Source organism: Glycine soja, chromosome 10, assembly GCF_004193775.1.
Source record: "Glycine soja cultivar W05 chromosome 10, ASM419377v2, whole genome shotgun sequence".
Lineage (NCBI taxonomy): Eukaryota > Viridiplantae > Streptophyta > Magnoliopsida > Fabales > Fabaceae > Glycine > Glycine soja.
The window spans coordinates 52,124,523-52,151,328 of NC_041011.1; the positions used below are offsets into that span (position 1 = coordinate 52,124,523).

The 26,806-nt window shown below is 32.4% G+C and overlaps 2 protein-coding genes, 2 long non-coding RNA genes and 1 other non-coding gene across 6 annotated transcripts; 3 read left to right on the forward strand and 2 right to left on the reverse strand.

Annotated features, from left to right (window-relative positions):
• Window positions 1–5,866: 5,866 nt before the first annotated feature.
• Window positions 5,867–6,695, forward strand: LOC114369523. Its single transcript, XR_003657652.1, has 2 exons — window positions 5,867–6,039; window positions 6,161–6,695. It is a non-coding gene; the product is annotated as an uncharacterized LOC114369523 (long non-coding RNA).
• A 485-nt stretch (window positions 6,696–7,180) lies between these two features.
• On the reverse strand, window positions 7,181–7,265 carry TRNAM-CAU. The gene is given in 2 exon segments: window positions 7,181–7,216; window positions 7,228–7,265. It is a non-coding gene; the product is annotated as a tRNA-Met (tRNA).
• A 287-nt stretch (window positions 7,266–7,552) lies between these two features.
• LOC114372045 lies at window positions 7,553–9,195 on the reverse strand. The gene is made up of 2 exons (XR_003658105.1): window positions 7,937–9,195; window positions 7,553–7,852 (listed from the first exon to the last, which is right to left on the reverse strand). It is a non-coding gene; the product is annotated as an uncharacterized LOC114372045 (long non-coding RNA).
• Window positions 9,196–11,571: 2,376 nt separating this feature from the next.
• On the forward strand, window positions 11,572–14,092 carry LOC114372044 (E2F-associated phosphoprotein). 2 transcript variants are annotated; one of them, XM_028329430.1, is made up of 4 exons: window positions 11,572–11,730; window positions 12,852–13,017; window positions 13,399–13,594; window positions 13,684–14,092. In XM_028329430.1, exons 1-4 carry the CDS (start codon window positions 11,673–11,675, stop codon window positions 13,705–13,707), a joined length of 444 nt encoding a protein of 147 aa, XP_028185231.1. In that variant the 5' UTR covers window positions 11,572–11,672; the 3' UTR covers window positions 13,708–14,092. The 2 variants fall into 2 exon arrangements, with proteins under 2 accessions (XP_028185231.1, XP_028185230.1); XM_028329429.1 differs by having other exon boundaries at window positions 13,399–14,092.
• An 8,939-nt stretch (window positions 14,093–23,031) lies between these two features.
• Window positions 23,032–25,074, forward strand: LOC114371185 (transcription factor TCP7-like). Its single transcript, XM_028328625.1, has one exon. It carries the CDS (start codon window positions 23,307–23,309, stop codon window positions 24,045–24,047), a length of 741 nt encoding a protein of 246 aa, XP_028184426.1. The 5' UTR covers window positions 23,032–23,306; the 3' UTR covers window positions 24,048–25,074.
• Window positions 25,075–26,806: the final 1,732 nt, after the last annotated feature.

The following is a 26,806-nucleotide window of genomic DNA, read 5'->3' on the forward strand; positions in this document are numbered from 1 at the left end:
ATTAAAAAAATGATCAAAACGGGATATCTGAAAAACATTAAAGACCAAAATTGAATGTTTAAAATTTAATGTATTAAAGCAAAATAAGTGTGAAATTTAATGGATTAAAAGTAACATTAAACCTTTAGAAAAAGGTTTTACCTATTAGTCCATTATCTTACCTGTCATCAGTGTAATCTAAACAACCTCTTATACTAAATAATTAAACATCTTGTATTTTGATTAAATAGGTATTTTAGTCCCTGATTTATAGTCATTTTTCATATTAGTCATTATTGAAATGTAAAAAATAATTCATATCTTTACATGTGTTATGCAAATAAGTCCCTCTTGTTAAAATCAAATTTTTTTTATTAGTCAAATGTCTATTTGACAAGTCTTAGTCTATGTAAATAAACCCACGTGACAAGTTTGAGTCCATGTCAGCAAACCATGTGACAAGTCTTCTGCTTCAAAGCTTCAGCAAAATCTCCTGGTTCTTCTCTAGCCTCTTCTTTCTTTCATCTTCCTTCCGCTTCAAAGCTTCCTGCAAAATCTTCCATCACTCCTGCCGCTACACCATTGCCGTTCACGTACTTTACTAAGCTTTCGTTCGCTACTAATTTTTTGTTTTGTGGGAGTGAGGGAAGAATATGAGAAATGGAACACCAAACTAGCCTCTTGCCCTTACAATGAAAGCAACAAAAATTAAATAAAAGCATCAATATCTTGTTTACCAGATTTTTCCGCAAACCCAATGAAATAAAATTGAATCTAGCAAAAGAGAAATCAGTGAAGGAAGAAGAGCATCGAGTCAATAAACTAGCGGCGCTACAAAGGGGGAAAGAAAGGAAGCGCAAGAGCACGAAAATAGTAAAAACTGTAAAGTAAATAGTAAGTTTTGTTAAAATTTCATTAACTTTAATTTAAAGGTTATTATTTGTTTAAATTGAAATTTTACAGTTTTTTATTTATAAATTGAGGGGATCCATTCCCCAGCTCTAAACAATGTAGCACTTATACTTAGTATATTATATCATTCAATTAATATGCAACATGAATTTATAATAATAATTTTAATATCAGTGACTGTGAAAGTGGAAAATGGAAAGCCATTTGTGAAGTTGTTTGGAATGCAATAGTAGCGTGGATATTGGGTTTTTCCCCCTCATTTTGAAAGAAACCCTGGCTGGTTCCATTTCTCATATTCTTTCATCTTCCCTCACTCTCCATAACTCCCGAGACGCCGTTCACGTAACCGTTAACGAAGCCGTTACCACTGTATTCGCTGGCGGCAACTCCATTTGACGTCGTCCACTCTGTCAATGACGCCGTTTGGGGGTAATTTGCGGTGCAAGAAATTTGAGCTAGAGTGGGAGTAAAGAGGAAGAGGAAGCCATTGATTGATGAGTGAGTGAGGATCAAAGTGGAAGCGGCATGAGAGGCAGAGCAAGAGTTGAAGTGAAGTGGGAAGAGGGTGGTGGTGGTGGCTGGTGATAAGAAAAAGATGAGCCCCTGAAATTTTGACTCTTTATCCTGACGTTCACGGCTATCAATGCATATTAGTCTACCTGACAATACCTGGTATTATAATCACCAACAATTTCGAATTTAACAATAAAAATTATTTTGTAAGACTCATACAAAGATAAAGATTATTTTTAATATTTCAATAAATTAAGAATTAATATATAAAATGATTACAAAGTTAAAAACTAATATGGAAAATAACTATAAAGTCAGAGACTAAAATATGAATCTTATTTTAAAACTAGCTTAATTTGACTTGTTTCCATACATAGTACACAATACTCTGAAAAAGTTATTAGATATTTGGAAATAAAATTTACAAAGAATGTAGGACTAATTTTTTATGGTTATTTGCCGGCTTGTTTTTTCCATTATAAACAAAGAACATATATGATTCTATTTTCTCCAAATATTTAGACAAGTAAAGCGGACCGAGCAAAATCAATTGGAGTTGTTAATTTATGATAGAAAGGTATGTGAAGAAGCAACAAACACCTCTCTTATTCTCTTATTGTAAGTGTTGTCATGTCGGACACATTTTCAACATCAATACATTTGAAAATTTGTTTGACATTTCTAATTAGGTATCTAATTCAAAAATTATTTTTTATTTGTCCGAAGACTTGTCACCTTTACACATTAATACACTTGAAAAAACATAAATAAAATGTTTAAAAAGATGAATATACCATCAATTTAGATATTTTGTTATATGTTACTCTTATTTCATTTAATTGGATTCTCTTTATTTGTTTGTCCTATAATTTAGACATTAACGGTGTCGTGTTCAGGTTCATGCTTCTGTATGTCCAAGTCCAATGCCTAAAAAATGATTGCAACCATTGTGAAATAAGTATTATTGGGAATTAGTAAGTTGTCCCAAAATCGTATGAAATATATAATGGAAAACATGATAAAAAAACTCGTGAATTGTGATCAACTTTTGTATTTGTTTGGTAAAGTTCGTTGAAAAAAGTAATGATTAATTTTAATCGGGGACCGTGAACACACACAAGGTGAATATTTTTCTCCCAATATGATTTATTACATACCAAAAAGTCAATCACGATTCGAACTCTAAATCACTTGATTAAGGAACAAAAATTGATACCACTTTTACAGTTATTGATAATTAATAGTTGATATCAACGCTCGCATTTATCTTAAAAAGTTAACATAAATGTCTGTTTCATTAAGTGGTTAATTTGATCAATCAACACAAATGATATATTGTGTGTATACATAATTTAGTATCTCTTTTTTGTGATAAAGGATGTTTTACAGTGAATTGATTTCAAGAAACTGTGATTACCAAGTCACATTACACCAAACGGCCAACCAAACAAAAAAAAACTTATAAGTAATGGTCTACTTTTGGACGTGGAAAAAAATAATACTAATTCACAATTCATTCAATAAAACTTTATTTTCTTTTGTGACAATATTGAATCAGAGTTTGGTGCCGGTTGCTTGATTGACTGTGGCTCAAATAAAATCCACGAATAAGATGTTGACCAGTGAGTCAGTAACCATTTGCCCATCAACAATCTGTTCCACACACTTGTTTTTGTTCGGCAAAATATATTTTTTTGAACTTGGTATACTGAAACAGAGTTTAGCCTTTGCCCGCAAGAACAGGTACATAGTCAAACTTTAAGAAAAAAATGTTTAGCTAGAACCGTAATATTAAGTTGACTTGTGTAGCAATAAACAACCTGCCCTATTATTTTTTTGAACTTGGAATAATCAACCACCATTCTGAAGCGTGCGGAACAAACTTTGAGATTCTTAGGATCCTATATAAAGGAGCATGCTCATATCCTTTGGAGAGCAGAAGTGAGTTGTGTTTTTCGTTTATATCTTTTTCAAGTGCAGGGTTAATTAGGTTCCAAAAAAGAAAGAGCCTTAAAATTGAACATGAACAAAGCTGTTAGTCTTTATGGCCTTTTGGGGCTTTTTGCAGGTGCTATTTTCAGCTCATGCATTTGTGGGACTCCCAAGAATTCTAAGGGAGAGAATGATTGCAGTCTAATGGGCAAAATTGGTGAGTTCAGTTCATCCTTGTGCAATATCGTCATAATATTTTTACCAGCTCAAATTGAGCATATACAAGCCTGATTATATATCTATCTATCTGACTGCAGAAACATCACTCGTCAGCACAATACCAAAAACCATTTACAATGGCTTCGTCATTCTTGCAATCGAGTTAATGCACTACCTAATCTCAAGGGGTTACAAGTCAGCTGCACCTTATACAATGATCTTGCCATTTTGGGTGGCATTTACACTTTCAGTATCCTATATGTCAGAGTGATCATTAAGCTGAGACCTGATAGTAATAGTGATATCCAAGACTGATAACTGCATTCAAAATAATTCCTTACTCCAATCTTCTCAGAAGCATCAAGCATCCACTACCACAAAGCAAAGGAAGGTCAACTACAACTTGCTTCTCTACGTGGCACATTCTAGGTCAACTACAGCATGGAATGAGTCTTCTCCAAAATCATGCCATAGGGGAATATTCAAAGAAATGAGTCTACAGACAACGGGAAACAAATGATGACTAGAAGTGTTATTGACGATTTATTTGTTATGTTAATCGTTTTTGTGTTTTTTGTTTTGTGCTGTTTATAAATAAAGATTTTTTTTATTTAAAGTTAGAATGATGATTGTAAGAGGTATTAGTTCCCATGGACAGGAACTTTGTTCGATCAGAAAGCCTTTCTTTTTTATACAGTGGATAGCTGGAACATCAGGTTCAGGGATTGCATGAAAGCACTTAGGTTTTAGGTACTATGTTATCCCGTTATTTTTGTACAGATCATCTTCCAAACATCCAATATTGATTATCATCTTTTTGTGCAATATGAACTAATCGCGATCTATAATTTTCCTGTGTATAAAACCTTCTGATATAGAAATTGCTCTTTTAACCTTTTTAGTGTAAGGCTTTGCCTGTTAGCCCTCTAGCTTACCATTAATAGGTCTGCATAAATAGACCTTCGAATAGGCTTTCAAGTCAAGACAGACTCAAACAAAAATGTGTGACAATTAATCTAAACCATGTTCTATATTTTTGAAACATGTAAGCACTATTTAAAGTAAAGACTAGCTTGATTTGACCTTTTTTCCATACATCGTTCAAAAATAGTGAAAAGGTTATACACTAATACTTGATATGTTGAAATTAAATTTACATAGTATGTAGGACTAATTTTTTATGTTTAGTTACCAGATTGTTTTGCCATTGAGAACCAAAAACTTGATTCTAATTTCTCCAAATAAAAATTTATTTTAACAAGTAAATCAGATTGAGCAGAATAATTTGAGTTGTCAATTGGTATGTCCCTGTAACTAAATTTATTGAGAAAGAAGTCTTATGGGGGAGTTAATAATCATGGAGAATCCTGCTCCAAAATGGTATGAAATATCTGGTCTGGTGTATATCATGAAAGAAGGGGTCTGGATAAGAAGCTTGAGATTGGCCTTTATATTTGTTTCTTAAAGTTCTGCAGTAACTTTGACAATATGAACTATCCCTCACTTCATCGCTTAAAGATAAGTGTCTGAGTCTAATGCCAACCAACCAGTGATTAATTTGATCAAATAACACAAATGACAAAGTCCTAATGTGTGTATTGAGATTGACTTACATATTTTAGAACCACGATATAACAACTGGATTCGGCTCTATGGTTCTGTATATTTGATCTATTTAAGAGAAATTAGTATGTTTCTTTATTGCGGAAAAGGTTGTTTTTCAGTGAATTGATTTCAAGAAACTGAGTGACTCAAATAACAACCAAACAAAAAAAAAACGAATATATAAGTAATAGTTTACATTTAAAATTTATATCTTTTATATACAGTTAAATTTACTTTTGGACAGAAAAAAAAAATACTAATTCACAATTTATTCAAGAACACTACATACTTATTTTCTTTTTTGTGACAATATTGTAACTGAGTTTGGTGCTGCTGGTTGCCTGATTGATTGTGGCCCAAATAAAATCCATAAACAAGATGTTGACCGATCCCACCATTACCAACAATCTGTGATTGTATTCTACGCGTTCATTTTCTTGTTGAGCAAAATATATTGTAGGAGAGGCTTGCCCCGCAAGAACAGGTACATATGATCAAATTTGCATTTCTTTACAATAAAAAACGGTTTAGCAAGAACCATAATACATTAAGTTGACTTGTATAATAATTGAACAACCTGGCCTATTATTATTTTTTTGAACTTGGAATAATCAACCACCATTCTGAGGCTTGCTGAACAAAGTTTGAGACTTTGAGGATCTTATATAAAGGATTATTCTCGGATCCTTTGGGAAGGAGAATTGAGCTGTGCTCTTCTTTTCTATCTTTTTCAATACTGAGAGGTTCCAAAGAAGAAAAAAGGAAAGAGTCTTTATGGCCTTTTGGGGCTTTTTGCTGGTGCTATTTTCAGCTCAAGCATTTGTGGGACTCCCAAGAATTTTAAGGCAGGGAATGATTGCAGTCTAATGGGAAAAATTGGTGAGTTCAGTTCATCCTTGAACAATACGGTCATAATATTTTTACCAGCATTATTTCATCTCACATTACATTCATCAATCATATACAAGCATGCTTATAATATCTTTCTATCTGACTGCAGAAACATCACTAAACAAGACAACACCAAAAACCATGTACAATGGCTTCCTCATTCTTGCATTCAAGTTTGTGCACTACCTAATCTCGAGGGGATACGACAAGACATCTTCACCTTATACAATGATCCTGCCATCTTGGGTGGCATTTACCCTATCAGTTTCCTATATGTCAGAGTTATCATTAAGCTGAGAGTACAAGAGATATCAAAGACTGGTTGGTACCTGCATTCAGAATAAGTATTTCCTTACCCTGATCATTTCAGAGGCATCTACGAAGTGACACGTTCATGGTCAACTACAACTTCAACTGCAGCATGGAGAGGCTTCTTCAAAATAATACCATTTATCAGGGAACATTCAAGAAGATGAGTCTAAGACTTAGTCAACGTGAAGCCAGGATAAAGAAAATATAATGAATAAAGGAGCGTTTGTAAACAATTGATACTTTTTCCCATCAGGAAGAACATTCCCCAAAATATATCCTAGTTCTGTAAACTTCAAGTAGTATTTCAATGAAAATGCCATACGTTTTATTAATGAACTCTCATGAATTTCAAATGCTTATTAAGAATCACGAGTCCTCTTCCAAGTATAACGTCAAATTTTGTGCATTGCACACCATCAAGCCTGAGGTTGTTCTTCATTTTAGAACTGAAAATGATTTCTGAATAAAAGATCCTAGTTTTGCTACATCCATTATGACAACTGAGAAGAACCATTTCCTTTGAGCCAACAGCTTGGTCGAAACATATGATGGCTAGAAGTGTTATTGACCATTTATTACTCTCCTTTTTTTGTGTTGTTATGAATAACGATCTTTTTATGAGTTAGTAACCATTTATTTTTCATTCGGTCAATTTTATTCCATTGCTAGTTGTTTTCGAAAGAATCAAAATTTGTATAGTATGGGTTTTTTTGTCAAGAGCCAAAGAAAGTAAATAAAGTCCAGAAACTATGAATTTGATGCAGGAGACCAAAGACATTCTCTTGATTACCGAAAAATAAATCTCTTATAAAACTATTGGGGTGAGAGAGGCTCGAACTCTCGACCTCAGGATAACTCAGAAGCTATGAGACCTACGCGCTAGCCAACTGCGCCACCACCCCGCTGCGTGTTTTGATACTTCTAACAAAATTAAAAAATATAATTTTGCTCTATTTTAAACTTTTGGCCAACCTAACAATAATTTTAATAAAATTAATAAAATAAAAATATTAATTAAAAGTGAAATATCTAACCCAATTAAAAACTCACATCTGCAAATTTTGATGGACAATTAACGAATACATAAATAAAAGCCTTATTTGTATATATATTTGAAAAAAAATTATACAAAATTACTTATAATATGTCTATATGTTATTTTTAACGCATTTCAATTAACTCTTCAAAATACTATAAAAATAATTTTAACTCTATTCTCTCTTCGACTATAAACAAAAAAAGGTATACATAAGTACTTGTTAAATAAGACCCCAAATGAGCCCTAAATTGTTTATATCTGTAAAAACTTCCCCTGACAGGCAGCAGTTACTGATTATAAGATCAAAGGACGTGCAATGCTTGATCAGTTGACCGACTTTGACAGGTGTCATGGACACCGAAACGGGTGCATCTTGTAATATCTCTTCTAAATAATGTCAATGTCGATCCTTCTCCCTTGACGAGTAAGAGGAAACATGGGAATCCCGATCTGTAAAATTGAAATGTGTTGGGAAGGAAGAAGGAATGCTAAAAGAACAACAATTGCCAAACCCATTTTAACACAGATTCATACCATGCGAGGAATGGCGTTTTGACTTTCTCAGAATGTCCTGCATCCAGTACCACAAACACACCTGAATCCTTTGCTCTCTCCCTAGAACGGTGACCACGATCCTTGAGTTTGTCCCTCTCAGCTTCCTCTCGTTCACGCTTTGTCAGAATCCCTTCTTCGATCTCTATCTCTGGATTTTGTTCTGTCCCTGTCCCGATCTCTATCTCTTTCTCAATCCCTATCCCGTTCTATTTCCCTGTCCCGGTCCCTGCGTGTCTCCCCAATGGCCTCTGTTTTACGGTCAGACTTGGACTTCGGTATGGGTTCATCTCTTGCCTCTCCTTCTGTAGCCATGCCTTTGGGCTCATCATCAGACCTTTTAGAATCTTTCAGCTTATCAATGGCTTACCTTTACCATTGCACCCTTGCCACCATTGGATTCAATATTAGCTTCCCCTTGAGCTCCCTTAGGCACTGAATTGTCAGTATCAGCTGGGGGACTATTTTGTGGAACATCCTACAAATTGGCAGCGATTTAAAATGTTAGATCAAACCTTATAGCTGATTGTCAATAATACAGGTTTATTAATGCCGACATTTGTCTTATAATGTCCAACTGATGCTGATTTGCACCACCACTAACGCAAATTACAATAAATATGGATAAAGTGGGCATCTTTGGTGTTGATTGAGACTTTGATTCCGATGATTTGTTGGAGAATGTAAAGTCCCCATCCTTGCGGACAGGTATATATTGTGCCTTTGGAAGGCTATAAAGGTGGACTGCAAGTCCTGTTTAACTAATGGAGAAATCTCACTGATAATGGCATCACATGGTAACTAAAAGCTTGGATCAGGGTCAGGGGTAAAAAAAAAAGTAAAATGCACTTGTATACAAAAAAAAAAAAAACACAATAGGATTATGATTTAAGACAGATTCAGAAGTCTAGCAACAAAGAAATTAACAATTAAAAACGAGCCCTGCACGAAATCACGTGTTTATATGTTATTGGTTGAAATATAATTTAAATAAAAGTTTTTGGTGGAAATCAAAAGCGTAGCATATGTATATATGTTCGTGTGTAGATGAATTCTTAATAATAAGTGTTTCCCTTAACAAAGAAAGAGGAATAAAGCAGAGAAAATCTGCAGAAGTCGCCAGAGGGGTTGGAAACTTCTCGTCGTGGGCCCTTTTTAGGGTTTGAATTGGGGCAATTACCTTGGAGTGGAGTCAAAGTAAAAGGGTGTTTAAACTGACATTCTAGAAAGAAGATTCAAGCAAATACCTTGAAATCAAACAGGGAGGTGCAGCATAACAGAGCAGGGAGCAACACAAACTGACTCACCTAACGGGAAAGCAGTTCGAGGGGACTCACGAAATGAAACTTGAAAGGTTTTCGACTAGTTTTTTGTGTTTCTTACTTACTGGGCTAGCCTCCAAAAATAAAAGGAATTACTATTTCCACTTCCCCTAATTACTAATACACTCCACTTTATAATTGTTTTTCCTAAAATAACCTGAAAATTGCACTCCCCTCTCTGTAATTCTTATTGCCTCTTCTATAGATGATTTTGCACTCCCCTTTTTCTGCACTCTTCTGTTGTTAGGCCAACCTCTAACCACCACCTCCAGACAACTGTGTGCAACCCCTACAGTCTAACTATAAAGTGGATGTTCTGTGTCAAGTTCCATGACCCCTTTTCTCTACAAACCATAAGCTTCATTGACCCTGTTAACACCTGCACTACTTGCACAGAGCCTAATAGGCACGATGGATGGCATACTAAATGTCACGCGCCAAGCAAATACATTAATTAATTAATTAATTATGTTGAGAGCAATACTTGAAACTAGGTCAGTGGACCACCTACAAAAGAAACTAAATAGCAAACAAAAACTAAATAACTCAAATATGACCAGCCCATTGTGATCCATAACATGAAGTAGACTGCATGGTGCAAACATGCATAATATTGAGTGATAATTCTTGTTCACAAACAGAGGTACAGCCACCAGAGTGGCAGTGAATTACTGGTCCCCAATCGGATAAAAGCTCTGGACCATAGTCAATTATAAGCATAACCAGACTTTCATAATAACCGTTAACACAATAACTGTCATAAAAACCCCATCACATGAAACTAAAATCACAAGTAACAACTGAAGCATATCATGAATTCAGCCAACACTTTGTTGGTGGAATAACCCGTGGTGTGTGATATTCTACAATCTGTGTTCTAAACACACAGTTGTTGTCTGCAAATATCATTAGTTTATCTAAACTGGTTTTGAAAAGGTTTAGTTTGGGGGAAAACCAAGGATTAGTTAGGGTTTCTTCCCAAACTATGGCCCACCCAAACTTTACCATACAATATATGCTTTGGTCGGATTTATATCATGCAGATTATATACATATGCTTTGTTAGCATTTGAAAACACACCTAAATCTCAACAATTTGTGCAGGCTTCAAATTTCAATGGACCAAAACAAAAATTATTTATCCGTGACACAGCAAGGAGGAAGATTTGGGTTAGACAATTCATCAAACAATGTGTGTGCTCAATCAAAGATTCAAAGCAACCAGATACTCGTACACATTGTCAATGACTACATTACTGAATCTACAACCATTACTTGATATGCAATGTTATCAAACATGAAGATCCCACCATCGCTCACACACACGTTAATTCCATACGAACAACCAGATCACAACCTCATCAATTCATTGGCTTAACATATTTCGGTATTTTCATCAAACACCTAGAATCTATAATAAAGAAAAACATACAATTCACAGAGACATCAATATTCATTTATCCATGAGCACTGCTCAAAATCAGGAAATACACATGTGTGGAGCAGTGAAAGGACCATACCGTCACATTTTAACAAAGAATCGGCATGAATAGAGAATAAAAATTAATTAACTAGTCATAAAAAAAAAAAAAAAACAAAACTGGAAGGAAGGATATAGAAACACCTAAGTTCTGCCTCTGCATCAATTTAAAGAAAAATCAATTCATAAGAGAGAGAGCGAGGGGGGGACGCAAACAAACGAAAAAACATACGCAACTAAAGCAAGATACTAGCATTCAGCAGATACCGAATAAAACAGGGAAAAACACAACATGATTTAGGATCAGAGAGAAGAGAAAGAAAAAGAGAATCAGAATCGCGTGCTAACCTTATTTGCGAGTAGAGAAAGGTGATTAAGATTTGGAATAGTCAATTTTATTCCATTCCTAGCTGTTTTCGAAAGAATCAAAATTTGTACAGTATGGGTTTTTTTGTCAAGAGCCAAAATAAGTAAATAAAGTCCAGAAAGTATGAATTTGATGCAGGAGACCAAAGAGACTCTCCTGATTACCGGGGAAAAAAATCTCTTATAAAAACATTAGGGTGAGAGAGGCTCAAACTCAGGATAACTAGCCAACTGCGCCATCACCCCATTGCATGTTTTCATAATTTTAAACAACCAAAAATTATTATAATTTTTTTTATTTTTGGTCTAACTATAATACTAAAATTAAGTATAAAATAAAAATATTAATTAAAAGTGAAATATCTAACGCAATTAAAAACTCACATCTGCAAATTTTGATGGACAATTAACGAATATATAAAAGCATTATTTGTAGGCCCAATAGTATTGGGCTTTAAAGGTCCTACGATCTTCGGTAGAAGAACAAATACTACTACCTGTACGGGTTCAGTTCTCTTTCTTTTGAAAAATCGTAAGAGAAAGAGAAGAGATGGAAGAAGATGGCAAGAGAGACAACACTGATTCACCCACCAATTCGCAACAAACAGGTAACGAATATTCCCATCTCGATGTTTTGCAGCTTTTTCGTTTCAAAGAATAATTCATGCTCACTTCCTGCCAGTGAAATTGCAAACGTTGGAGTTGATAATTGGGGAGTGTCGATTTTTTTTTTTATAAAAAAAAGTAATAAATATGTCGTTTCACTTTATCGGAATAGGTACCAGCTTATAAGCTGTTAATAATCAACAATTTTTTTGCTCAGTTTCTCAAAAATTTTATTTCCTGCCCAGTCACACATACTGAAATTTTTTTAATCCTTCCTCCAAATTCACCTTCAACTTTTCTGTCAAGGTGGTTGAGAAGTAATTGTTCGTGACTAAATTGCTACTACTATCTTTAAATTTCTACTCTTTAATATTCCAATATTGGATATGAAAATCTCAGGAGAACATTTTTTTTCCCTTTGTCTAAATAGAATACTGTCATGAAAGTTATTTGCAAATCTGCATTCCTAACTTGTAGCAGTTGCCAAAAGTGAAGTCCAAAGAGGGTCGTAGAGTTACCCAAAATTGGTTTTGGTTTGAGAAAATAGAAATGTTAGAATTGGGGTTTTGATGTGTTGAATCAAACGGTGAGTTTTGATGACTAAATCTCAGCCGTTGATTTTAATCCAAAGGGGCACATTAATTAAACTTGACATTCTCCAGTTCCATGCAAATTGAGAGGATCCGGATCCACCTGTACCCCTGTTTGCTTTTTTGCAATCATGCTTTGAAGTTTTTATCATCATTATTGAAGTCATCCCTTTCAATGCAGCATCTGTGTACACCATCTACATTTTTGCCAATTAATACTCTAATGCCATTAAATTCTTCTTTTCCCAATAAATTGCATGGTGTTTGTAGATGTTGCATTTGAGGTTGTAGTTTATTCTTTGATTTAAAAGTGTGTTCTATAAGCCACTAGGATGAGCAGTAGTGTGGAATTTGAGTGTTTGCTCGATGCAATAGGTTCAGACCTCAATGCTGTCATTATAATCATTCAGCTGGTAGATTATAGCTTGAAAGTTATTCTTTCTTTACTGCCTATAAGTCCCTGCAGCACTTGCAACATATGACCCTGCATTAAGCTAACCATCTAATTTTTGTTTATTTAATTTAAATACCAGTTTCTGATGATGATGAAATAGACTACACAACCAAACCAGAGTTTTATGACCCAGATCTTGATGATAACGATGAAAAGTGGATTGATAAAAAAAGGCATGGACATGACTCTGATGCTGTGCTTAGCTGCCCTGCTTGCTTCACCACCCTCTGCCTAGAATGCCAAAGGTACAGACACTTAGGTTATTGCTTTGCTTTTCATGCCCATATGTATATATGTTTACTTAAACTAACATTTTAATTTTGCTTAAGGAATTACTATATTGGTAGATTGAAGAGTCCAAATATTTTATTTTCATCCAGAGCATTACTTTGGTTACTTGTGTGTGTGAATGGACTTGGAAGCTTCTTTGTATAATATCATAGCTGTTTCTGCCTATGTAGCTTTCTTGACCTAAATATAAGTGTTGAGGCATGGAATTGAAACCAAGAAAGAATTACAGTCAGTAGAATGGTTTTCCAAACCCTTTAAATAAAATAAATAAATGTTGATTTATTTTTGTTCATAGGAATATTTGTTGGTAACTGGTATGACTGAGCTTCTTGCAGGCATGAAAAATATTTGACCCAGTATAGGGCAGTATTTGTGGTAAACTGCAAAATTGGGAATGACAAGGTTTTGAAACAAAATACCTCAAGATCAAGAAAAAGAAATAGAGGGAAAGAAGGATTTGATGGAGATGATGCACATTCAACTAATATTGAAACATTCAAGCAAGTTTGCTGTTCCGTTTGCTCGACAGAGGTTGGTGTCATTGACCAAGACGAGATTTATCATTTCTTCAATGTTCTCCCGAGTGAATCCTAACTGATTCAGATGTATCTGCCCAGCAGTGTATAAACTATGTTGGTCTCTGAATTTCACTACCGTGCAAAATTCCAACTCAGGACTAGTTCATCTTAGTTTCTCTATGTTTTAGAGATCCATGAAGACACATTTCCTCCACTTCTAATATTTCTCCCCCGTGAGTATATTTTAGAGGTAACCGTCGCTGGAAGAAGAAACTGTCTGTGGGGCTAAAACCGTGGACATAGAGGTATTGCTTAAAAGAACAAAATTAACATCTTTGGATATCCTGTTTGACATGAGCTTCCTCTTGTATGCTTTTCAATGCCTTGTTAAATTATGTTTATTATTGCTACGTTTGTTTTTCATTTTCATTGTTACGGAGATCCGAATTATGCAAAAGCATGGAATACTGTTCCATGAGCTTATAATATATAACTTATATAATTAGCTCCATATCAAGCAGCATTTAATAAAATTAATGTATCTAAATGTTTTCAAAAGTCATGAACATTTCACTCGCTGGTATTATTTTTTAGGTGAAATCAATGCGTGTGTTTTCGTGATGTTTTTTCCCTGTAGCAGTGAGGTTGGAATTTCTGACATGTAAACTCCAAAGTCTTCACTATCTCAATCTTAATTTAACTGTCGTGTATTGTTGATTCTCCAACGGCGATTTCCATTTATTTTTTTCCCCGACCGCTAATTGGATCCTGCCGCCAATGTTGACATGGTTTCACCAAATCCATAAACATGTAAAGAACTATAGTTTATAGATTTGTTTAAAACTAGCCACTAAGAAAAGAAAGGCCAGCTTTTGTCCATTACCATAAACGTCCCTCGCCCATGACACTCGGAGTATACATGTCGGGAAAAATGTATTGTATCATAAGATGATATTGATACAAGCAATGTTAATATGTTATCAACTTATTTAAATAGAACAATTTTTAATTTCTTTAATATGTTTTTTATGAGCTGTGTTATACCTGACGCATTTTTTTTCTTTTTTATTATTGATTAAGTGTTGAATGCTGTATTATTAAAAAAAGTGTTTAAAAGAATATGTGAGTTGATTCCGTGTATCAATATAAAAATATATATATAGGAACAGGATTATGATCCAATATTTAAATGGGCTAGTATGGAATGTTCCATCATTTCAAGCGGAGAAGTGGGAGTATGCAAATCAAAAAAGGGGTGGATCAAATTCAAATCCTTGACATAATTATCAATCGCTCCTTTTGAGTTGCTTTCGCTAAAAAACAAAATCGTAGTGGTTAGGAAACACATAATGCATGTATCAATATCAAAATACTTTAGCTATTTAGTATCAATGTACTACAGAAGAGGCAAGAGACAGCGCATGAAAATCACTATTTAAGATATAGAATATATGTCCGTGTGCGTTAGATATTGTATGTCATTTCGATTTAACATCGTGACCTATTTGTTAATTATTGATTACTTAAACAAAGTTCCATAGAAATCGCTACTACTCGTGTACCCAGAAAGAAAATATCTTGTATGATGTATGATAATTGTGTGCATTCAGTTAATCAGGATTTACAGTTCACTCCATACCAGCTCTTAATAATAATAAAACAAAAAAAAAATGTGAGTTTGGGGCTGAGAGAACAAAAGACAAACACACTATGTCAATTAATCGCCTCAAATTATATTTTGACATTCTTCAAATTATATTTTGAACAATGTTAGGTTTTGTTCTAGACCCATACTAGGCTCAACATAAAAGCTTAGGTTTGAAAGCAAGAAATAAAAAATAAAATAAAAAACAACATAACAGTTTTGTAATTAGAAAATAAAAATACAAGTAAACACATGCTTAAGATTTTAGTTCAAATAGTTCAATATAGAAGGTTACATCTTATTCGTGAATTCTCTTAAAAAAAATCTTATTTGTGAATTTGTGATCATAACTTAGAAGTTGTTACCAAATTGCATTAGAATTTGCGGTAGATTTCATCCTTAAAAGTTAGAGAAAAAAAAATACTTTTGTAAGATCCAATGCACATTTTTAATTTCTAATGTATAAAATGGAGAATTATATTAAAAAGAGAAATGATACTTGTACCATAAAACAAATTATACAACAAAAAGAGAGAAGGAGATAAAAGGAAAAAAAATTGAATTTAAATTATAATAAATGATAGCATTAAGTGAGAAATATATAAAACATGATGTTGTATTGCAAGTTGTTATATGATTATGTTTGACAAAATATTTTACATAGTTTATAACTTTTTTTATTAGTTAAAAACTCATTTGATTATTTGGCAAGTAAATTTTTTTTAATAGTTTTTAACATTTTTTGAAATATTACTTAAAGTAATATTTTTTTAAATGTTAATTTCTAACTTTTTATATTCTCTTCCACTTTAATCTTTAATATATTTATTTATTTCCCTTGTTACCTTTTTAAAATAAATCATAATTTTATTATTTTTTAATTATTTTAATCATTAATTTTATCAAACATTTATAATTTAATAAACTAATTTTTCACCTTTCAATCAATTTTGTCAAACATCACCCACGTGTATCATATTTTACTCTTTTAACTGAAACAGAAGCATTCAATTAAATACAGCTGTAAAGGCTTCTTGTCAATTTATTCTTACTATAAGAAGTGCTACCAACACTTCAACACAACTAGCAACACTTTAACAAATTCTGTCTGATATACATTCTATTAAAAATTAGACAAAATTAAGAGAGAATTAAATAAGAAAAAAATAGTAAAATGTGTAATTTTGATCAGCAATGTGTTAGTAACACTTATCTTCTCCTACTCCTATTGTTAGGAAGGGATGGGTCCAATCTTTTTTGTTATCCTTACGTAACCTTCTCTTTGCTGTCAGCGTACTAGACTGCTAGTATTATGACTAAAATAGTCTGAGGTTTGCAAGCTGGAAAAGGACAGTACCCCACAAATTTTATTCACTGGCTGAAATCACTTTCCAATCAATGAATGATGGCCATGATCTTAAACAAGATTATTCATGCAAGATAATAATGCCAAGCTCCACAACGCTAATTTAAAGTTACCTTTTTTTTATTAAAAAATAAAACTTTATAGTCCCATTTTATTTGTGTACTAGTATTTTTTACTGTAAAATAACTTTTGAACATCTATTGTGTCTTAAACATTTATGTAGTATTTTTTAAAAGTTTAATGACTATAAGCTGATAATTATAAATACTTTTACTGTATCAATTAATTAAAAATTATGATTGATTAGAATTTAAGATAATTATTATAAAGTTAACTAATTTATTATATATTTTTGTATGTATATGATAGTTTGTAATTGATTATTATTTTATAGTATTAGTGAATCATCTATTTTTTTTCAAATACATTTATAAGAAAAATATAAAAATTGAGTAAAAAAAACATATATAAAATATCAGATGACGTTTAAGATTTAAGAATTTAAGAAGACATTTACTTCAAAATAATTGTTAATATTATATCTAAATATATGTTACAGTATTATTCAGTGCTGACAGGAATTATTTTAAAAATTTATGAAAATTAAAACTAATATTTTTTTCAAAACAATAAAACTAAATTTAATCATGTTAATAAAGATTAAAAATATTTTTTTTAGAGATTATGTGTATTTTTCACTGAAATCAATGTAAAAATGTATCAAATAATAGTATGTTCAATTAAAACATTCTAAAAATATATTTTTTAAAGGTGCGACTAGAAATTTTAATAAAAAAAATTCAATAATGTCATAAAATTTATAATTTATTATAACATGTGTTGTAAATGATTATTTCATACAACTTCCGTTCTCTTTTTCCTATTTAGTTTTTGAGATAGAAACACACAAATGTAAAATTAAAATTGTTATTTTAATTTATATTAAATTATTTTTAACTTTTTAGCATGGCTTAGTTTAACATTCTCATATAACAAGTGTGTAAAATATTAAAAGTTAGATAAAAATAAAAACAAAATTGAAATGAATGAAGGTAGTATTTTAAAAAATGAATTAACATTCCATGACCAAAATTTAATTAATTATATTTTTGTTTTTGTCATAAAGATGGGTTTCAGGAAAATCAGAGTTGATTCTGATTCTAAGTTAGTCGTGAATTTATTAGTTCGTGGTTGCTGCAGGTTGCATCATTGTTTTTTTTTTTTTATGAACGGAAAGATTAAGAAAAAAAATATTATGAGACAAGCCAATCAAATAGTTGATAAATTGGGAAATCATGCTTTAAGGGTAGATGTAAAATACCATGTTTATTTCTTTGCACCACATTTTATTGTTTCTGAGTTAAGAGCGGATATAGATGAGATTTGTTTTCCTTCAATAATATTATTATTCATTCACCAAAGACAAAAGATAAATTATGTTAATTTTTTGTATTATCAATTCCTTTTTGTCCACGACGATCGGTTTTTAAACATGGGCAAATCAACATATCCAGCCTAGTTTGGGTCAGAAGGGCCTTCGGGTAAAAGCCCAAACTAAGAGGCTCGTATTGGACAATTGCAATATGAAATGCATGTTTCACGCGGAATGCTATATAATTATTAGTGACTGTAGAAAAGGAATAATAATTTGGATATGAAACCGACGTGGCAAAAGAAGAGTGGACAATGAAAGATATTACAGCTAGATGGAGAGTACTGGAAACTTCCACTCATATAGCCAAAGTAAGCAATGTAAGATTTGATTATTTACATAAATCAATATTTTTTTGAATTTTTCTTAGAAGAAAATATTAAATTTAGGGTTAGAGTGGAATCTCTAATTACAATTTTATGATTAAGCTGCGCATTGCCTTAGTTAAAAAAATCACTTGTACTTTTATAGGGAAAAAAAATACTTGTACCAATAATTTTTAATATTTTATGTTTTAAATATAATTAATTTTAATTTTTCTTTTTGATAGTTTTATTTTTATTTTCTTAAATATTGAATGAGATTTTTTTTAGGTTAAATTAGTCATTTGATTCCTATAGTTTCATGATTATAATTTTAAAAGTGATCTTTTTAATCCTTTCATGATTCTTACTTTTTAGTTCATATAATTTTCAAGTTACAAGAAAGGAGAGAATTAAAATGTAAACTATAAGAATTAAAAAACATATTTTTAAACTAAAGAAACTAAAACAGAATTAAAATGTAAATAAAGATTAAAAAAATTATTTTCAAACTATATGAAACAAAAAGGTAAAAACGATAATGATAATAATGTATCGACTGCTATCAGGTCTAATCCAATTATAGTTTAAGTAAAAAATTAAAAATAAATAGTGCGAGTAAATTACAAATGATAAAAAATATTAATATAATATAATTAAACTTGTCTTCGTTCTGAAAAGAAGAAGAAAAAAAAATATTTCACTTGACAAAAATACATAACTGATAACAAATATGAAATCTATAATTAATTTTTAATTATAGATTTAAATATTTCACTTCAATAATTTTTAATATTTTATGTTTTAAATATAATTAATTTTAATTTTTCTTTTTGATAATTTTATTTTTATTTCCTTAAATATTGAATGAGATTTTTTTTTTATAATAATAATGTATCGACTGCTATCTTTTAAAAGTCTAATCCAATTATAGTTTAAGTAAAAAATTAAAAAAAAATAATGCGAGTAATTTACAAATGATAAAAAATATTAATATAATATAATTAAACTTGACTCGTTCTGAAAAGAAGAAGAAAAAAAATTATTTCACTTGATAAAAATATATAACTGATAACAAATATGAAATCTATAACAATACAAGTCGAGACTTTCTTCCAAGCACCTTTATCTTGTTCAGTTAATAGTGCATTTTCGGTTTTGCCATTGATATCTATTATTGAGTATGAGAAATAACATTTTTTATTCTTTCATTCGTTTTTTACCTGCGAAATATTTTTTACCTTCGACAAACCAGTTCTCCTTTTTCCTTCTTCTCTGTATTTTATTTTTATAGAGATTGCAGAGATTCTTTTTGTATTTACACCTTATCAGAAGTGCAGTACCGATTCTTTCCATATTCTTTAGGTATCTTGACTTTCCATAGTTTTTCTTTTTAAAATGATTAAGATATTGACTTACGTACTTGTGATTTTTTTAATTGAAAATTCATTCACGGTTCTCCTTTCCAAATTCATTTACGGTTCATCTTTCTTTCCGTGGTATTATATATACAAGAAGCCTTTGTTTTCATCTCATTTTAAGAATCTTGAACTTTGTACTTATTATTCTTTATAAATCTTTTACGTTTTCTTAACATTTTTCGGGAATGCAAGCTGAAATGTCAATCATCATGACATGAGATTGGTCCTCTCTATATTGATCGCACAATGTATCACAGTGTAATGAACTTTAATTTGTTTATAAAATGGTTCTTTCGGCTATTGTTTTTTCACATGCTCTCCACCATTCACCTCATCTTCCATTATGGGTAGAAATATGTTTGGCATCGTGAGTGATATTTCTCCTACAAAATAAACCTGGAAACTGAAAGTGAGGGTTAATTCAAGTATATCTTCCTTCACACTTTGTTATTGCCTTGCTTATGAAATTGAAGTCATGTCTCATGTACCTAATATGATGTTTTAACTGGCTGAAGAAAAAATATGCAGAATGTGCATTTTTCTGTATTTCTTAATTAGTATGTTTACAAAGTACATGCTATTAATAACAAGGCGGTTCATAGGTTCATACCAGATTATGCATTACCCGTAGCTTGGTGTGTATTCCTTTAGGCAACAAGGTAAATAGCTAAAATACTGCTTTATTTAATGTTTAAAACATTGTTGGTTTCATTATTTCCCGAATTGGTTTCGTTGTTGGTGTGTATTCCTTTTGATAGTTGAATTATACTTTTTCTAATTTATAATTTTAATTATTTTATTATTGTTGTTATTTAGTGTAACATTGTTAAGACAATTTCTCTTACATCACATACCTTTCAAGTTAACATAGATCTGAACCAGGTAACATACTATTAAATTGCACATTTTTTTATATTAAATTTGCTTTATGCGTATTACAAATTTAGTGTTTATTTGTCTTATTTTATGTATATATTAGGAGATTATTGAAATACCATATCCGTATATGGGTGAAATTGATGATGTGGTGAGATCTAGATCAATTTACTTGAAGACATTGAATCAAATTTTCATGAAGTTGAAATTGAGATCACCAATGGCGGATGCTTCGGGACATATGGTTTTCCACGTATTGCTATATTTTATAAATTGACCGGAAGAATTAATCTTTTGCTAGTTCGTAGGGGTCTAGATTGGAATATTTATATTTTTGATCTCCTTGAAACTGAAATTAATTATCTTCCTTTTGAGTAGATATTGACTTATTTATCCATCTTTCGATTACTACTACTCTGATGATGATGATGATAAGGTTAAATCTTAATAACCTTATTATTTATTTATTATATGTCTACATTTATTTACTATTTTTAATTCTCCACGTGGGAATGTTTCTTTATGGAAGCCATCTTTAAACTATCAATATGCGTAATTTTTACTCAAGTTCATGGATATTTTGTAATTTTATTAAGTATTAACTCATGTATTTATTTTCTTGTGTTTAAGATTTGTTTTTAGTCTATTTATTTACTTAAATATTTGAATACTCTTTTTTGTTTTATTAGTTTGTTTAATTCTCTTATATATTTTTTATGATTGTATTGGTTAATTTAAAATTTTGTATGTGTGTCCTTATAATTATAATTATGATAATAGATCTTTACAAATATGTTTCATCGAATTTCTTAGCTTTATTTTATTTTTATATAAAATGAAGAAAAAAAAACCCAATTATTTAACAAGTTAATGATATAGAAATGAAACTTCTTTTTATAGTTTTTAAACAAAATATTCCGATCAAGCCGTTGTGAATAAACATAAAGTTGTTAATAAAAAAATTAATTATAATTTTTAATAACAATCAATATTAAAATTTATTTTACTCTTTAATAATTTTGTTATGTCAAAAACATTTATATCCAGGTGTAGTCAGGCTGTGACACTAGTTTGAAAGTAAAGGGGTCCCATTCCGTCCTCTTCTCTGGGTACCCTATAATCTGGTTTACCAGTGCGTGTCCCATTTCTTAAATACTCAAAGTAATAACGATGCACAAAGGGACAAAGGCTTCTTTTCATCTTAGGAATAAACAAAAGCTAATAAAAAAAACACGGCTATATAAAATAACAATAACTATATTACATGTCTGTAAGTGTACCCAAAAAATATTACAAGTTTGTAAAAATATATAGTGAATTTAACTTTATTTTAGTAATACTTTAAATTTAGATTTGTATTTTAAAATAAAATAATATATGTATATATATATATATATATATATATATTAATGTTTTTATCTTCTTTTTCTAAATGTGTATTGATCTATAGATGTTGTTCAAATTTTTTCTTTAAATTTATTTTTTTTCTTTCTTATATATATTCTTTTCACAGACAATTTTCTTCAAGATATAATTAGTATAATAACGTTTGTCCCATTTTTTTATAGTTTTGTTTTCTCCTTAAAGTTAAAAGCTAGATCGGACACGTAGTTTAAAAAAACTCTTAAAAAAGGTGCTTACTGAAAAGCTAACTAAAGTAGCTTATTTCATACTTATGCAAAGCTTATTAAATTAATTTGATAAAAAACATTATTGTGCGAGATAACTATTTTTACTTATTTATTTACCAAACAACTTTAAATTTAAAAGGAGTTTTTAAGATTTTTTTTATTTTTAAAAAGAGGTTTTTTAAAATGCAACCGTAACGTTGCAAATTCCAGAGAACAAAAATCGTTTGGTGTTGGCATTTGCAGTCGAGATGAACATGGAGTTTTTATAAAAGGTAAAGACATCTCTTTTTAATGGCATTCCAGCACCGATTGGGGCAAAAAGTTGGGCTTTGTTTCAAGCAATTCAGTGGGTAACACATCTTGAATATGACAAGATCATTTTTTAGAGTTGATTATATCAATTATGTCACTACTAATATCTCTAGCTTGCAACTTGCATGTTATTCTAGCAAAATGTACATTTTACAAATTCCCATAATTGTATTTTCCAATAACAAATAAACTCTTATTTTTAATTTTAACTTAAAAATAACTTGTAGGCTTTGATTGATTGAATCGAAAAAATGAAAGAAAAAGAATAGGGAAAAGAGAAGATTAAATTCTGTTTAATTTCTTTCATTTGTTTATAGTGAAGATGAGAGGAAAAATCTGGATGATGTAAGTCCCATTCTAAAAATTGTTTCTGTCCAAAAAAAACTGAAATTTAGATATAAAAAGAAAAAAAAGAAAACCCTGAATCTCTTTCATGCTTTTCTTTGTGATCTATTGTTGTTGTTTTTATGCGAGAGGTGGTTTCATGTATCTGTATGAGGTATTTTTAATTTTCCTCCACTTGCAATGAATGTATAAGGGTATTGATGTCTTTATAGAAATATAGGAAGAGACGTAGTGGGGTCCAGCACCCATGTGCCCTCCTCCTGTCTCCACCAGCTGCTGCCGCTCAATGATTAGAGCCCTGTTCCCCTTCAAGTTCAAGTTCAATTCCCACACCAAGGAAACTCTCTCATCTCTCAAACCCAACAAAAAAAAACCATTACTTTACTTCACTTTACATGTCGAACTCCGACGCCACCACTAACGGCGTCAGTAACGGCGCCATCATTGATGCGCAGAGACAGCAGGCCTTAGCCGTTAAGAAGCCGCCGTCTAAGGACCGTCACAGCAAGGTGGACGGCCGAGGGCGCCGCATAAGGATGCCAATCATATGCGCCGCACGTGTGTTCCAGCTCACGCGCGAGCTTGGCCACAAGTCCGACGGTCAAACCATCGAGTGGCTCCTCCGCCAGGCCGAGCCCTCCATCATCGCCGCCACCGGCTCCGGAACCACCCCCGCCAGCTTCTCCTCCGTCTCCCTCTCCGTCCGCGCCGCCGCCAACTCCCTCTCCTCCCCTTCCTCCACCTCCGACCACAAGCCCCAGTTACTCTCTCCCACTCCCTTCATCCTCGGCAAGCGCATACGCACCGACGAAGACTCTTCCAAAGACGAAGCTGTCTCCGTGGGGCCCTCTCTTGTGGGCCCTTCTACTCCTCCCGGACTGTGGGCCCTCCCGGCCCGGCCCGATTTCGGACAAATTTGGAGCTTCGCCGCCGCCGCTGCTCCCGAAATGGTGTCGGTGTCGCAGCAGCAGCAGGCTTCATTGTTCGCTCATCACCACCGTCAGCAGCAGCAGCAAGCCATCGGAGAAGCTTCGGCGGCGAGGGTGGGAAATTACCTTCCTGGACATCTGAATTTGCTCGCCTCATTGTCTGGTGGACCTGGGAATTCTGGTCGGAGAGACGATGAGCCTCGTTGATTGTCACATCTTCAACGGTGGTGGTGATGGTGGTGGTCGGTGGTGTTGGTGTTTTTTTTCGTATATATGCATATTCTCGTGTTGTGGTTGCTGTTTTTGTTGTGTGTGGCAAGCAGGAGATTCTTAGGGTTAGGTTTTTTCTTAGATTTGAGTGGAGAAGTCCATCGATTAAGAAATTATTCAATTAGGGTTTTTGTTTTACTTCCTGCTGGTTTGGAGAACTTAACTAGGTTTTTAGATGTTGGATAATTGTTTTAGATTCCGGGGCTTTGTTGGAGGAGAGGAGGGAAAAAAAAGGGGAGAATGTAATGAACTGATGATTTAATTTGTGAAATTGTCATGGTGAGAAATTTGTACCGATTGAGGCTGGAATTGGGTTTCAGAAGCTTGGTCCGTGTGCGAGTGCAGTTGAATTTGTAATGTAATGTTGTTGTACTCAAAGAGAGTTCTTCTAAGTTGAAGAGCATGGATTGGATTGCATTGTTGCTTCTGTTTCACTTTCATAGTGGGTTATTTTGGGCTTTGACTTACTGGGTCTACAAGTATGGTGTGGTTGAAGTGGTTGCAGTTGAGGTAATTAGTGCTTGCAAGCTTGTTTCTGAAGCCAGTGAATTGTGTTTCCAAAGTTCAATTGTCAGTCCCAGAATGTTGGAGTACCCTACTTTCCAACATGGGTTGAGAATTCATGTCTCTTGGATGTTGTTGGGGCATGTTTTGAGGGATTGAGGTTCATGTAAGGTGGTTATGTTGTGAATTTGGTGCAGCTCTCTGACTCTCTCCTCCACTTTCACGCTCCTTGATGGTGTTTTGTTCGTTTTCAGAGGTGACTGGTGTGTGAAAGATGAAAAAAAAAAAGAAGAAAGCTCTGGTTGTACTCTGTATGACTTCTGCTTTGAGATTTTTATCTTCAATTCTTAGCCATTTCTTAGATTGATCAGCGTGAGAATAATGTTTTCTTGTATGTAAGTGGATTGTTTCGGGTGCCAGTGATGTGAATAAAAACCCGTCTGTTTCTTTCTTTACCTCTTTTCTTCACTTGTCACTTTCTTTGTTTCTATGTACACGGGAACTTGTTTTGCTGCTTGATGACGATTCAATTATTTCAGTGTGCTTTCTGTTCTTAAATTATTGTAGCCAAATTGACCCTTTTCTTTTCTGAATGTGTTGTGGCCTAGCAATATAATATTATAGGAGTAAATTCATTTGGGTGTTTTGATGCTCACTGACCACCATGTTTGATTTCGTAGGAGTATCTTTGGTTTTCTGCTATTTTTTTTTGTAATTTTCACGGTACTCTCTTTCTGGGAACTTGTACTCTGGCTATTTTCAGTATTTAAGGAAAGATAAGGTTAGGTACAGCCTGTATTCAAGTCTTAAAATAAAGATATACTCACGTACTGTTTTTGATGTTTCACCTATGAGTTAAAACAAATATGGTGTTGGTGCATTTGACGCAACAGTCAGTCTGGAGTTGTTACTGATACATATAAAAAACTCAAATGTGGCTGATGTGTTGTATCTCAATAATGGCATATTTAATCTGGTTGGTATGACTTTGACTTTTATTGCCACACCCTTGGAAGCTACCATGTGCCTCTGCACCCTGCCTTATCTTATCTGCCTCACTAACCAAATTTAACACGACGCTGAGAGCCGAGTTCAACTGGCAAAAGGATCACCTGAATCATTGATCTCATCCCGTCTGTTATAAACTAATTTGGGGATTCTATTTCAGTCATCTTCAAGAATTTAAAATTCATTTATAAGATGCCTGGCATAATTTAAATGAAATAGTAGGGTAGTTAATTGGATGAATGATTTATTATGGTTTAACTAAATGATATTTGCAGTGAAAAATGAAGGAATTGAATTCAACTTTTGCCCCCCCCCAGAAGAAATTTCAGTGCATCTCTATGGCAAAACATCTGTAAATATGATATTATTTTCTTGGTCCAAGTGAGCTGGTATTCTGACTTATTGGTCAGTTAATACTGATAAGTCGTTTTGGTCATGTAGCTACCAAGAGTAGAAAAGAATTTTCTGGATTGCCAGCAGGGAAAGTGAAAAGAGGTTGAGTTGAATTTGTGGAAATGTATTATCTCTTTCCGATAAACATTAAATAGGAGGCGTTTAGTAATTACTAGCACTACAGTATAACTTGCTCTAAGTAAAAATAGTATTAAATAGTTTCATAGTAAATTAGTATTGGTGTAATTAAGAAAATTATACCAATACCAATTATTTTGAAGTACATACAAAATTGTACTGATTATCTACTTTAGAGAATAACTCTATTTTACTTGGAGTAAGTTACACAACCCAAAAGTATCAGAAAAATTTATACAAGGCACAACACAACTATGATATAGTAGCAAGTCTTACGTCGTTTCCTTAATTTCTTTTGAAATAATAAATATCACACGGCAATTTCCTTTGGTGCATAACAATGTTTTTTAGTCAATAATAAAAAAAAAATATTTGTCAAAACAGAGGAATCATTGAAATTCTTTTTGATATACACGATCAAGAACAGAATCTATTAATTAGTTCTCTATTACTTATGCTAATATTAGGTGACATAATTATGTCAACATTAGTTGTGTATTAATTATGCCAGGCTTTGCTAGTACATAACAAGATAGTACACATAAGAAGATTTGTTAAACATGATTTATCATGCACATGAAAGAATTATACACTCATGTTGAAATTTGAAATTAATAATAAATAAAATAATAGGTTCACAATGTTTACAATAA

Bases quoted from the DNA above. Each gene is read 5' to 3' on its own strand.
- LOC114372044 (XM_028329429.1), top strand. From the start codon at position 11,673: ATGGAAGAAGATGGCAAGAGAGACAACACTGATTCACCCACCAATTCG. The intron at 11,731-12,851 runs GTAACGAATATT...TTTAAATACCAG, and splicing joins CACCAATTCGCAACAAACAG to TTTCTGATGATGATGAAATA. The intron at 13,018-13,398 runs GTACAGACACTT...AGCTTCTTGCAG, and splicing joins CTCTGCCTAGAATGCCAAAG to GCATGAAAAATATTTGACCC.
- LOC114371185 (XM_028328625.1), top strand. From the start codon at position 23,307: ATGTCGAACTCCGACGCCACCACTAACGGCGTCAGTAACGGCGCCATC.